At 42.2% G+C, this 15,213-nt stretch overlaps 1 protein-coding gene across 2 annotated transcripts in view; it reads left to right on the forward strand.

Annotated features, from left to right (window-relative positions):
- The window catches only part of LOC140730381 (tRNA (32-2'-O)-methyltransferase regulator THADA-like), a 403,880-nt gene extending 393,384 nt beyond the window's left edge, over nt 1-10,496 (forward strand). For both annotated transcript variants that reach the window (XM_073050701.1, XM_073050702.1), the window contains exons 36-37: nt 7,139-7,305; nt 9,808-10,496. In XM_073050701.1, coding sequence (XP_072906802.1) covers nt 7,139-7,305; nt 9,808-10,137 — 497 coding nt within the window. In that variant the 3' untranslated portion in view covers nt 10,138-10,496. The remainder of the gene's footprint in view (nt 1-7,138; nt 7,306-9,807) is intronic.
- Nucleotides 10,497-15,213: the final 4,717 nt, after the last annotated feature.

A 15,213-nucleotide genomic window follows, 5' to 3' on the forward strand; every position in this document is an offset into this window, starting at 1 on the left:
TTACCATTGCAGAGATGATGTTCTTAAGTGTATGTCCTGCTGAAGGGTCTCGGCCCGAAACGTCAACTGTACTCTTTTCCATTGATGCTGTCGGGCCTGCTGAGTTCCTTCAAAATTTTTTGTGTGTTACTTGGATTTCCAGCATCTGCAGATTTTATTCCTGTTTGTTCTTAAGTGTATCGCAGCCTTTATAATAATTTTCATTTATTTGTTCAGGAGGAATTTCTATATAATGGTGACTGCAGCTTCTGCATGTGGTACTGTTATTTGGCAGCATGGAGTTATTACCAAAACTGAGGTCATAAACAGTGCATAATCTATGAGGAGAAATAATTCATTGAAAAGAATGAAAATCGATGTCTCATGGATTAATCACATGGTTTTCCAGATTACAGAGCACCAGATAGTTGGCTGGTTACTTCTGGTGTGAATCACAGTTGTACAGATCTGTGTTAGGTGACCACACATTTACATCATTTCTCCCACAGTGCTCAATCAGCCTTTGCTGTCAGTCACTCGGATAACCAGATTTTCCTGGTGCTGCTGGACTTTTAGCTGCCCAGTTTGAAGGAAACCTCTCTGTACAGCTCTCAATTTGTTTGTTCCTCTACGGGGAACTGCAGGTGATAGAATCTGAAGCATCAAACAACCTGCTGGAGGCAATCAACGGGTCAAGTAGCATCTGTGAGGGAGGAAGGAATTGTCGATGTTTCAGATCAAAACCCTAAATCAGGTCTTCTCCTGCTACAGGTGATGCTCAAACCACTGACAGATTGTTTGTTGCCGCTTCTAAGGTATTCCCTTACAGTTTCCACTTCAGCACAGACCACTCAACAAGGCTGACTCTTCCCCCACCCCAGAAGTCAATGCCCATCAAACTGGAAAGAACCTCCTGCTAAAACTTCACCAGTTACTCCATCCAATCCCCTACTCTGATGAAGAGCATCTAAAACCATTTGGTGTAGGTTTATAGTTAAAAGAAGCCCACCCCAGGAATCTCACTCGATCAACAGGCCATTAATAACACACTGACCAACTTCTGCCCTGAAAGCTAAATGTAATTTCTACCACAAACAAGAGAAAATCAGCAGATGCTGGAAATCCGAGCAACACACACGAAATGCTGGAGGAACTCAGTAGGCCAGACAGCATCTATGGAGAATAGTACAGTCAACATTTCAGGCCGAAACCCTTTGGCAGGATGGGAGAAAAACAGATGAGAAGTGGATTTAAAAGTTGGGGGAGGAGAGAGAGAACCACCAGTTGATAAAAATCCTTCCAGGTGAGGCGACACTTCACCTGTGAATCTGTTGGGGTCACTTACTATGTTCTGTGCTCCCAGTGTGGCCTCCTGTACATTGGTGGGACCTGACATATATTGGGAGTCCACTTCGCTGAGCATCTATACTTTGTCCACCAGAACAAGCGGGATCTCCCACTGGCCACCCGTTTTAATTCCACATCCCATTCCTATTCCATCCGTGGCCTCCTCCACTGTCGTGATGAGGCCACACTTTGGTTGGAGGAACACACCTTATATTCCTTTTGGGTTGCCTCCAACCTGATGGCATGAACATCAATTTCTCAAACATCTGGTAATGCCCCCCAACTCACCCCCACCTCCATTACCCATCCCCTTTTCCCTCTCTCACCTCATCTCACCAATCAAATTCCCAGCTCTCTACTTTATCCCTCCCCTTCAGGGTTTCACCTATCACCTAGTGATTCTCTCTCTCCCCCCCCCCCCCCACCACCTTTTAAATCTACTCCTCGGCTTTTACCTCCAGTCCTGCCAAAGGGTTTCGGCCTGAAACGCTGATTGCAGGTTTTTCCATTGATATTGCCTGGCCTGCTGAGTTCCTCCAGCATTTTGTGTGTGTGGCTATAATTTCTACCATATTTTCCCTTCAGTAATAAGTTAGTGTTTTCAACCCAGTATCCCTGTCACTGCTTTTCTACTTTTGAATTGAAATAATTGTACCAAATTGAATATAGATAAATCAATGTTCTCTCAGAAAGCAGTTGTGATGTTTAAGCAATTAGATGCAGCACTGATGAAGAATTATGTTGTGAAGCATCACCTTGACTTTACATGTTTTGTATAAACAGGCTGTTGCTCTTTGTCCCATTTGAACAGAACATTTAATCTTCCTGTTACAGTGATTTTGATTATGTGTATTATTGTGCTAAATGTTGTATTGGAGGAAGATTTGGCTGCTGGAAGTAGATTCTATTTTTATCTGTTGGAATTTAATTTAGACTTTGAAACACAATATGGCTAATAATTGTAGCTTGCCAGAAAACCACACAAATTCTGTAGTTGCCCTGGTTCTGCAATGGTGCATTGGCTGTGAGAAGGAAGTGTCCGTACTCGCTATAGGCAGTAACTTTCACATGTGGAATCCTGCTAAAATGGCCCACCCTTAAGTTTCACTTCTTTCTGCCCCTCTTGCCCTGAGGTTGCAAGGTAACCCATTGTCACATTTACCTATAAAACAACTGGAGGAAGCCCTTGTAACTAAACTTTGAATAAAGAGAATATTTAAACCATATACTGGTGTTCCAGCAATTGATAAACTTATTGTAAGTTTTGTATTTTATTTTCCTGCTCTGGGTATATGATTTCTGTTTATTAGTTCGGAGGACAGGTATAAATTTATAAATGGGGAGTGGTGGAGTGGGGAGCCAATTTTAGTTTTAGTAACATTGACAAGAAGAAAATCAGAAAATCCTGCCCTTTGTTCGTATATATTATTTCACTTTTCTCCAATGCAGAGATAAGTAGTTGACAAACTTCTGCCACCTCCTACGGGATCCCACCACCAGCCACATCTTCCCCTCCCCCCCACTCTCGGCTTTCCGCAGGGATTGCTCCCTACGCGACTCCCTTGTCCATTCATCCCCCCCCCCCCCCCATCCCTTCCCACCGACCTCCCTCCGGGCACTCGTCCCTGCAAACGGAAGAAGTGCTACACCTGCCCCCACACTTCTCCCCTCACCACCATCCCAGGCCCCAGACAGTCCTTTCAGGTGAGGCACCACTTCACCTGCGAGTCAGCTGGGGTGATATACTGTATCCGGTACTCCTGATGTGGCCATTTATACGTTGGGGAGATCCGCCGCAGACTGGGAGACCGTTTCACCGAACACCAGCGCTCAGTCCTCCAGCAGTGACGGGATCTCCCTGTGGCCACACACTTCAATTCCACAGACCACTCCCACTCTGACATGTCTGTCCATGGCCTCCTCTACCATTAAGATGGGGCCACACGCAGGTCGATGGAGCAATACCTTATCTCCCACCTAGGTAGCCTCCTACCTGTCGGCATGAACATTCAACTCACAGACCTCCGTTGATACCCCTGACCCCCCTTACCCCCATCCCTATCTATTATTTTAGTCTGGTTCTCTTTCTCTCTCTTTTTTCCCCCTCACTATTATCTCCCCCCAGCCCTACCTTTCTTTCTCTTTTATTTCCCATAATTCTCCACCTTCCCCCAGCCCATTTCCCTCCAACCTATCACTTCCCAGCTCTCTACTTTATCCCTCCCCCTACTTCCTTCCCCTCGACCATCCCATGTTACTTCACTTCTGATGAAGGGTTTTGGCCCGAAACGTCGTCACTACCTCCTCCCATAGATGCTGTCTGGCCTGCTGAGTTCTGCCAGCATTTTGTGTTTTTATTTATTTCCAGCATCTGCAGATTCACTCGTGTTAGTTGACAAATAACCTGTGATTGAAGAATGCTGGCACCTGCCACATGTAATGATAACAAGTCATTCCATTCTGTTGGCTATAAAACCATAAGGCAGTGGAGCAGAATTCGCCATTCCCACATCGAGCCTGCACTGCCTTTCAATCACAGTTGATTTTTTATTTGCCTCAACCCCATTCTCCTGCCTTCTCCCAATAAGCTTTAATGCCCTGACTAATGAAGAACCTATCAACCTCCACTTTAAATATGTCCAGTGGTTTGATCTTCACAGCTGTTTGTGGCAATGAATTCCCACAGATTCACCTCAAGAAATTCTTCCTCATCTCTGTTCTAAATTGACGTACCTCTGCTCTGTGACTGTGCCCTCTGGTCCTCGACTTCCCCTCTATCGGAAACACCCTCTCCATGTAGGCCATTCAATATTCGCTAGGTTTCATGGGATCGCCCAGAGCCACCAAACACTCCTCATACATTAACCCTTTCGTTCCCAGAATCATTCTCGTAAACCTCTGTACCCTCTCTAATCCCAGTACATCTTTTCTTAGGTAAGAGGCCCAAAACTCCCACAATACTCCAAGTACAAACTGACCAATGCTTTATAAAGTCTCAGCTGGTTTTAAGACCTTGCCAAATGAAACCTCCTTACATACTTGGAGTAATTGGCATTTCTTTCCTTCTCCTATAGATCTTCCATACCTCATGTTCATGTCCTGGTCAGTTCTGTTAATGCTAAACCAGTTCTACCTCTCTGTTCATAAATCTAATTACTTTTTTTTTGTTATCTTGATTTGGCTGCTTAGTTCTGGAATACTGCTATTGAACTTCTAACACTGCGCGAGATACTCCTTAAACTACTTCCTTGACCAAGCTTTTTGCTATCACTCCTGGGTCACTGTACTGCCACTTTTTAAACTAAGCATTGCTATACAGCATGAAAACTGTCCTTCAGCCCAACAAGTCCATGCTGGCCAAGATTCCCAACTGAGCAAGTCCTATTGGCCCACATTTGGTCCATATGCTACCTTTCCTACCCATGTGCCGCTACTTTTTCCCCACATTTTGAACAGCTTTGAACTTTGCGGCCTTTAATCCGGAGCGGCTAATGCATGATTTTTTTCATGCCGCCTCGTAAACATTTTGCCTCATAACAGTAGACCAATAAAATTGATGAGTAGTTCACAGAGGTCCAATGAAATTGTACGATAAATCAAGCGCACTTTCACAATTAAATTATTGTAAATCAGTCATTTGTACTCACCCTCATCAACATGGAAAACACTCGAAACATTGTGCTGCCTTATGGCAGTTATTTAGTTTATAATATTTTCGCTTAGTAATTCATTTTCTAGTTAAAGTTAGAAGAGTTTTAACTATATTTGTTTTCTGTACTACATCGCGGGATGCTATGATGTCACACCCGGTTTCGCGGTGTCTTGTGGGAAAACGCCGTTTGCGAATAAACGGAAAGGAGGGGGTCGAGCGGTGGAGCGGCGGAGCCAAAACGCTGCTTTTAAGTTAAAGGCGATCAATAACTTTTCCTGGTAGGCTGCAGTATATATATTTTTTACCAGTCGTTAGGAGATATTGGAATGTTGTTCAGTAAAGAAGTATATGCAACATATATTTAAAAGTAGCCGCGTTACGGGCACGGTTCGAAAAAAAGCATTTGCAATATGTATTTGTTTTTGTTACCATATGGATTTAATTAAAAGTTAAAAAATCCTCACGTGTAATATCTTTCTGTGTAAATATCTCATATTACAACGTGGGACACCTGCGGCCGAAAATCCGGTGCGGCCTAAAATCCGGTGCGGCCTTTACAATTAAAAAATTGATTTTATTTCTAAAATTAGAGCCAGCGGCTTTTAATCAGGTGCGCTCTGTAGTCCGGAATCTACGGTACCTTTTAAATGTTGTTAATCAGAATCAAGTTTAATATCACCAGCATACGTTGTGAATTTTGGTAACTTTGTGGCAGCTGTCAATGCAATATATGATAAATATAGAAGCAAATTAATTACAGTAAGTATATGCATATTAAATAGTTAAATAAGTAGTGCAAAAACAGAAATTTTTAAAAAGTAGTGAGGCAGTGTTCATGGGGTTCATCTCCATTCAGAAATCAGTTGGCAGAGGGAAAGAAGCTGTTCCTAAATCATTGAGTGTGTACCTTCAGGCTTATGTACTTCCTTCCTGATAGAGGTACAATGAGAAGAGGGTATGCCCTGGGTGGTGACGGTCCTTAATGATGGATGCCCCCTTTTAGAGGGACCACTCCATGAAGTTGTCTTGGATACTATGGATGCTAGTGCCCACGATGGAGCTGACCTCAACTCAATTGTACTTGCCTCAACTGCTTCCTCAGGCATCTCATTCCATATACAACCACCTCAAGTTCCTAATAAATCATAAACCTGTGCTCTCTAGTCCTTAATTCCAATCATGGGATAAAGACTATTCATTCACCATAGCAGCTGTTGATGCCAGAAATAGGTAATAAAAGGACAAAATGCTGTAAATATTTTGGATGTAAGGTCGAATCTGAGAAGAGAGAAATAGTTAATGTTTTGAGCCAAAGACAATTCATCGTATCTTCATCTCTAAATTCTTTTTACTGAGAGGTACCCAAGTATTTTTTGCGATTAAAGCAACTCAAAAGAAGGAGAGGTGCCTTTTGGCTCTTTGAAGTACCACGACTTTGGTGGAAGAAAATAGCAGTCTGTTTCCTCCCATTAGAAGAACATGCTCTCTGCTCTCAATTTCCTACTAACAGACTGAGAAATTAACAAGACTGAAACTTGCATCCCATCCCAAATGCGTTGCTACTGTAGCAAACGCCACCTCATGAGAACAAATTACTTTTTCAAACAGATATTTGTTGAATTGACCTGAACTACTCTGAACTCTTCCAAGATCATTGGCCTCCTAATGATCATAAAACCAGACTAACCTATCCCATTTGAATTAGCACAACATTCCTTTTAAATTTATGGTGATTTGTATCAATAGAGAAGAAAGTAATCCTCCAGGACCAAAATACCTGCTATCATTTCCATTGAACAACAAATGTAGCCCCTGTTGTACTTGGGTTTGATTTTATTTTTTTGATAACAGTAACTCTGTCTGCTTGGTTTTATTCTTTGATGCCATTTTTTTCCTATTTAGATTTTCATCTCTTATTTTAGGTTTTAGAAGTTTACAATGTAGCCAGTGATTAAATTTCTTGTGTGCCTTCTTGATTGAGAGGTTGTAATGTGGCTGCAAGTTCCTTGCTGGTTCTCACACCACATTCTTGCCCTGGAAAATACCCAAAAATCAGATCACATCAGTATCAGTTTTATATGATGATTAGTCATCGGACAGCTGTAGTATTTTTTGGATTTAAGTTTGTTCTTATCACTTTGTTTTCTCCCTGCCATGCAGATATTTTGTACTCTGTCGTTAATCCGTCCCTGGCTCTGGATCTTGGCCTTGGATTGCTGTGTGAACTTCTGCAGTTCTGGGGCCAAGTTTTGCCTGGAATTGTCACCCTCATTGAATGGATGCTGGTAGAAGATGATACGGAAGAAGATACAGTGAATGAAAACCTGGTATGCTTAATAGGGGGCATTTTCCCTGAGTTTGTTCATCTTAGCAGAGGATTTGAAAGAGAAGTAAAGGAAGGTTCCTATTCAAATGCACTATATGCAGTCCCTTCTGATACAAGAGGCAGCATGGTGATGCTGCTAGACCACAGCAACAGAGACCCAATTCAATCTGGCCTCTTGTGTTGTCTATGTGGAGTTTGCATGTTATGCCTGTAAACACGTGGTTCCCTCCCACATCCCAAAGTTCCATAGACATAAGTTGGTATGTAAGTTACCTGAGTGTAACATCTGAGGTGGGAGCGGCAAGATTGAGAACATGGGAAGAATTTAAAAAGAGATTAAATCTAAGATGTGTGTAAATAGATGGTTCACGGGCAGCACCAGACACCAACTGAAGGGTATTAATGATATCTGAGTTTGTAATCCAATTCCTTTCAGTAATTTTACTTAGTTTTGTGGGTAAAAATCAGCTCCTCTCCAGTTAAATGATGCCAGTATTGCTTCTGCTGCTGTTCCATTGAAGGTGCTGGCTCTGTCTCGTAATGCAGCCTGGTGATGCTGACAGCATTCTCTTGGCCGCTCTACCTATTTGTTCTCCACGTTACAGAACAGGGTAAATGTAAGCAGAAGATCTTTCCATCTGGAAGGGACAGACTACATGACAGCTGAGCCAGCCCTAATCCAAACCCTGTCTGAGTGTGGCTGTTGGGGAAGTGTAGAAGAGCTGTTGGATGTATGGGCATAGGAACCATCATTTGTTGAATAGTTCACACCCTTAGCCAAGATGAATTGTGATTAATTATACAACCCCAGAATCTCTTCTGGCTGAACTCAACCAAACTCCTCCATAAGGGATCATATCAAAGTCCTTGTCAGTTATTAATATCTCCATCTGGCTGGTGCACATTTGCCAAATAATGACCGGAATTTGCATTTGGAACAAAGGTGAAGCCACAACTGCTGAATGGGCCTAAATGAATATAACTCAGACAGTGAAACAATCATTGCGTGTTTATAAAATCAGTTTGTTGTGTCAGTGTGCACTTAACCACCCCCGCTTTTCCTGGACATCAAGCAATTCAATGAAAGCACTTGGCTCATTGATCCAGCCCTTCTCGGTGAGCGTACTGCTCAGGGTAAACTTCGCCTGGCTGGATGGAAACACAGTGGGCGGCTGGCAACATGGGTTGTTAACTATCTGATTACCCCACCAAACTACCCAGGAGATTCTTGCGGGCTGGTACTCAGTGATCGCTGAGGTTCAGTAGAATGTATGCTAAACAGACTCAGAGCCAGATGGTCACCGACAAGTCACAACCCATTGTGTTACAGCAGGAAGTAGGCTGGTAATTGTCCATCCTGATTAAAATTAATCTCACTTTCTCCTCTTCTGTTCCCCATATTATGATTGAAAGAGCGTTATTCATAAGAAAATGGGGCAGATTTTAAATTACTCCCACTGTGAGAATTTGGTTTTAAGTTGGTGGTGTTGGGGGGAGGGGCAAATGGGGTAGGATGGTGGGAGAGAAGGTAGGCTCCCCAAAGTGTTCCACATGAAGTTGAATGGATAGTGTGTTGAAATAGCGTTACCATTCCCAATTAGCAAGCTCAGAGCACCCAAAACCCAGCCTAGCTGGAAGAGGCATATTCTAATGATGCACTTGTAGAACAGCTTGACCTATTTATTTCTCACCGGTAAAATATTTACCAAGAAAAATACTCTGGATGATGTCCTCATGTTAACAGTGGAAACGTCTTATATTAGCCATAAAGAAATGACTTGACAACAAACATCAGTTATCTACAGTGTGTTTTTCACGGTTAATTAAATCTAACATATTCATTGGGGCAAAGGTAATTAAACGATTTTAAACGAATTATACTGATTTTTTTTTTAGAAGTAAATCAGGACTGGCTAACAATTACCCTTTCATTTGTTTTTGAATTAGTACTATTTAATGTAAAATGATCTCCAATGAGGAGACTTGTCCTACTGTACCTGTTTCTCAATTGTAAAATCATGACCAGTTTTTAACAAATAAATATCCCCCGGGGTAGTCTAGGAATTCCAGGACGATCACCCTTATACTCTGGCTGAATTCCTGGAACCCAACTCTATTTATTGTAAGGATAAGCAACACAGCAAATTTGTTTTAAAACTACGTTAGCAATGCAATACGTCTGATTGGTTCCTTCTAATCTGTGTTATATGAAATGGGAACTATAAATATCTGTCATTGGGATCAAAAGAGCATTACTTTCAATGGGTTTAAATCCTGGAACTCCTCACCTCATGGCATTGTGGAGAAGTATGCTCACCACAGACCACAGTGGACCAAGCCAGAGTTCACCACGCCTCCTACAAGGCAATAACACTGTTCCACCATGAGCCCAATCCTGTAAATGAAAGCAAAAAAATGTATGATTAATTCAATATCTCTTCTGGGGGAATTTTCAGAATTCTGTTTCCTTTCTAAATGAAATGTGTTTTTTTTTCATATATAGGGAGAATATGACCTGCTATTTGATAAAAGTGAAATTAACCTTTGGGCAGAGAAGATCACCTTTGCCAATCTGCTCCAGAAGCATCTGTCAAAACTTATTTTTCAGTCAGGGATCGTTCCAGATGAAGATTCCCAGCTCTGCCTTCTGTCAGCGAAGGCTTCTGACCTAGCGCAGCATGTAGATCAACTTCTTGAAGGCCTACCTCCTGCAGCGGAATTTTCTAGAACAGCGGACTACACAAGGCTGAGCATTCAAAGAGTGAGGCTCTTGAACACAGCCCAGCTGCTGAGGCAGCTCGGCTTTGGTGCCATTATTATTGGGCATTTGTGAAGTGTAATGATCTCATTATTTGACTTGGCCTAAAGCTGAGGAAAAACCGATTAGCAGAAGCACATTCATGACAAAGAGGGGTTTGTGGAGGCTAGAGGAAGACTGTATCCCTTAGGGCTGTGTGCCTAACGACATGAAGATTTTTATGCTAGTCATAATTGGGTAACATTAATTGCTTCTCTCACTAAAGAAAATTGTTGGCATCAGAAATGAACTATTGTCATTGCTGTAGTAATGTTATGTGGACCGACCTGAAATCAAGATTTGCAAATTACAGTTTGAATATTGGGAAAAGTTTGGATGGATATAAATTAAGTTTTATCATTTTTTAAAGCAGCAAATAAAATTTAAATATTTAACTTTGGTTGCATTTCTTAACTTAATTACCAGTTCTAAGAGCATCATGAGGGCCTGGGATAAAATTCTGTATCTTCTTATCTGTACCAATCCTTTGGGGTCAAGAATGATTTTCTCTTGTTTTGTGGCTTCTGAGGTGGTTAATGAGGCCAATGCATGAACTGCAGCGTCTTCCACAACAAACACACAAGTGGTAATTTGTGAAGATGTCTGCTTCTTACGTAGACACAGGGTTCACAATACATAGTTTTCTCTTTCTTCATTTTTTAGTCAGAGTTCCCAGTAGTTAGAGGGATGTTGCATTTCTACAAGGAAGCCATGACCACATTCTTGAATATTTTCCTTTGTCTTACTGGTAACCATGTCCTAGGGCAGAGCTTGGAAAAAAGCGTTTGTTCTGGGAGTCCCTTCTTGGATGTGTGAGTGATGTGACTAGTCTAACATAGCCGATTTGTAGTAAGTAGGGCTTCAGTGTGTAACTATTGGTCTGGCTTGGATTTATTTACCAGTAATCTTTGGGTTTTGGAGTCAGAGCAATGCAGCACAAATGCAGGCCTGTCAGCCTAATGAGTTCATGTCAATCACAGTGCCAACCCAGGTCATCTTAATCTCCTGCATCTGGCCCATAACCCTCCAAGCCCCACCCTTCATGTACCCATCCATGAACTTCTTAAATTATACCTCTGTACCTGCTTCAGCCGTTTCCTCTGACTGCTTAATCCCATATGCGCTACACACTGTGTGAAAAAGTTGCATCTCATGTCCTCTTTAAAATCTTTCCCCTCACCCTAACCCTGGACCAACTAGTTTTGGACTCCCCTACCTTGAGGAAGAGACTATTATCATCCACCTTATCTATGGCTCTCCTAATTTTAGACATTTCTATTATTTGCTCCTCTTTCTCCTATGTTTGAAGGAATAAAGGTGTAGTCTGACTAACCTCTCCCTAAAACGCAAGTCTTTTAGTTCTGGCAATATCCTCATTAATCTTTTTATTAGTCTAACCACATCTTTTCTGAAATAGGGCTACCAAAATTATACACAGGACTCCAAGCGGCCTCACTAACCACTTATACACTGCAATAATATGGCCCAACTCTTGTAACCAATGCCCTGTCTGATGAATATGCCGAGCACCTTTTTCACCACACTGTCCACCTGTGATGCTGCTTTCAACAAGCTATGCACTTGAATCAGAATCAGGTTAATATCACCGGCATATGTCATGAAATTTGTTGTTATGAGGCAGCAGTACATTGCAACACATAATAATAAAAATGGAATTACAGTAAGTATATAAAGTTAAATAAGTAGTGCAAAAAAAGTGGTGAGTTAGTGTTCATAGGTTCAATGTCCATTCAGAAATCTGATGGTAGAGGGGCAGAAGCTGTTCCTGAATCTTTGAGTGTGTGTCTTCAGGCTCCTGCTCCTGCTCCCTGATTCCTTCTCCATGGAGAAGAGGGCATGTTCTATGTGATGGGAGGCCTTCGTGATGGACGCCGCCTTTTTGACGCATCACTCCTTGAAGATGTCCTGGATACTACGGAGGCTAGTGCCCATGATGCAGCTGCCTGAATTCACAACTCTCTGCAGCTTATTTCGATCCTGTGCAGTAGCCCCCTCCCCCCCCCCATACCAGCTGGTGAGGCAGCCAGTTAGAATGCTCTCCATGGTACATCTGTAGAAATTTGCGAGTATCTTTAGTGACACACTAACTCTCTGCAAACTCCTAATGAAATATAGCTACAGACATGCGCATCGATATGTTAGGCCCAGGATGGGTACCCCTAGGTTCCTCTTTTCCATTACACTCCCTGTGCCCTGCTATTCACAGTACAACTCCTATGCTGGCTTGACTTCCCAAAATGCACCACCTGATACTGGTCTACAGTTGGAATCCATTTGCCACTCCTTGGCCCACTTCTTCAGCTGATCATGATCCCACTATGATCTTCTAGAGACAGTCTCAGTGGTATTTTAACAGCGCCCTGAGAAACCTGCTGCAAGTAGACTGGTCCTTAAAGGTACATAGCAGGGCAGGCATCACTGTTGCCTGGAGGACTGTGAATTTTGCGCCTGATCTGAGATGTTAATCATTAAGAACCCATTTCCTCAATCAACCCAAGGCTGAAGATTCGTATTTTCCAGGGTCTCATTGTGAATCTTTATGTTGAAGGGCAGTATGTGATGCAGCAGGAGACAAGGCAGTCTTGTGGATATAATAAAACCCTTCTTTGTAGTTTTAGTGAAGATGACTTGGAGCTCATCTACTGATATGTTAACCCCTTCATTCCTGGAATCATCCTCATGAACCTCTTCTGGACTCTGTCCAATGACAACACATCCTTTCTGATATATGGGGCCCAAAACTGTTGACGATACTCCAAGTGTGGCATCTGTGACTGCAAGCTCTCCCCTACCCAACCAGTGCAGTAATTTTGCTGAGACTCGCAAATGGTTTTGATGCTGTGTATTTGACACTCTTGCTGGAAGTTCGAAAGTAAGACTTTCTCAAGTGGTCTGATCTGAAACCAGCTTGCTACCAAAGTGCAAACAACACCTGTTTCTTTCTGACATGACTGACTAGTGGGTTTATCCAAAATTATGTGGGGGAGGGGGCAGAGACAGATCCAGATTTCCATTATCGAGTTCACAAAACTATGTGCTTCTGATGTTTTGCCATTGATTCCATTTTTTGAATAAAGATCTGAGGGAATTTAGTTTGTTCACTATTGGGTGGGGTGTCCTGACCACCTGTACTCTTCTGCTTCCTGAACTTCATAAAACTGTCTTTGTCTAGCTCTGTTCTTCTACTTCCCACTCTTTATTAAATACTTTCCACATGCTCCAACTTTCAATATCAGCATCAGGTTTATTATCACCAGCATATGCCGTGAAATCTGTTAACTTTGCAGCAGCAGTACAATACCATACATAGTAACAAAAAAACTGAATTACAGTAAATATACATATAAAATAGTTAAATAAGTAGTGCAAAAAATAGAAATAAAAAAAGGAGGTAGTACTCATGGGTTCAATGTCCATTCAGAAATCAGATGGCGGGGGGTAGAAGCTGTTCCTGAATCGTTGAATTTGTGCCTTCATGCTCCTCCCTGAGAAGAGGGCATGCCCTGGGTGATGGGGGTCCTTAATGAAGGACCATACTGTCAACTAAGTGGCTCCATCTGCAACAGTGTCATCTAGTTAGTGGAAATTAGCCCACTACGCCCTTGCTACAGTAGGCTGATTGTTCCACCCAACTAATCTCACTCATCAGCTAAGTGGCGAAAGCCCATCTCCGACAATGCTGTCGATCCTATAATTTATACCTAACAGCGCAGGTGGAAGTATCTTAAATACACAGACTAATAGGACTCAAGTAGTTGGCTTCCCACCAGCCTCTAAAGCACAATTAGGAAAAGGCAAAGAGGTGATCTGCCATTGCAGCCTACCTTCCACAATAGCATGAAAAGTGTCTGCAAGGTGATGGATGCTGAACTAAGTCAAGAAAAGAACGCTACTTTCAGTCACAGTTCAGTTTGAATTCTTACAGTACTTCTGAGCCGGGAGTTCATGTGTTTAATTCCCACTCCTGGGCCGTAAGCACAAAATTCTAAACTGGTACTTCAAATATGCACCAAGCGAATGCCATACTGTCAAAGGTGATAACTTTCAGATATGGTTAGTCAAATCTTCATCTGCTTCTTTAGGTGGATACAGTAGGATCACGTAGGGAAAGGAGTTCTATTCCTACAGTGCTAGACAATATTTATCCCTTAATAAGCACTAGTAAGAAAGATTATCTGGTTGCAAAATGCGGGAGCTTGCTGTGACTAAATTGGCAAGTATGTCAAAAAGCTCTAATGTGTTTTGCAATGTCGTTAAGTCTGAAAGGCATTATGTAATTCCACCCTCTTTATTCCCATCCCCCCACAACCCCATTTGTTAAATAACAGGCTGCTTTTTCAGGCAGAGAACGATGAACAATGAATATTACTTCAGCTGTCTGGGACAATGGTTCCCATTATGGATATAAAGGTGGCTCGGTGAATTAACTGGGCTCTGTTTAAACTGAAAAATTCAAAATGAGCCTCACGGCATTTGAACACACCATAGAAATTATTGTAGTGGTTAAAAAGCTGAAAGTCTGGCTTAGCAAATTGAAAACTAACACTGTCTGCCTAAGCACTTCGTGCAATTCAGATGTTTGTTGCATAACTCGTCTCAGTTGTGCATCTAGATGAAAAACATCTACCTGGTCCCACTGTCTACTCAGTTCACTTCAGCTGAGGGTGGCTTGAATCTCATGCTGATATTTCTCATGCTTCACTGTTCCCCTCAAGGCATTTCCCAAATAACCGTGCTAGTAGGGAAGAATCAGGAGAATTGAGGTCAAAGGAAAATAAAACCAACCTCTAACGTGGTTGTTTGCTGCCCTGTTCGTTTGTGGATGGAGAGTCGGCATTTCAATGATTTAATATTGGAGAATGTATACAGTATACAGTCTCAAGTTCTTACTCTTCACAAATATCCATGAAACAGAAGAAAACCCCAAAAGAATGAATGACAGAAAAACGTTAAAACCACCAAGCCCCTCTCCTCCTCCCCCGCTTGTTCCGGCAGGAAGCAGCAGCACCCACCATCCACCAAGCAAGCAATAGCAAAGGCCATCATCTACAGTCCAGAACCAACGCTTCGACATACCATAGGCTCTCTGTC

The sequence above is a fragment of the Hemitrygon akajei genome, chromosome 7 (assembly GCF_048418815.1).
Source record: "Hemitrygon akajei chromosome 7, sHemAka1.3, whole genome shotgun sequence".
NCBI classification, from domain to species: Eukaryota; Metazoa; Chordata; class Chondrichthyes; order Myliobatiformes; family Dasyatidae; genus Hemitrygon; species Hemitrygon akajei.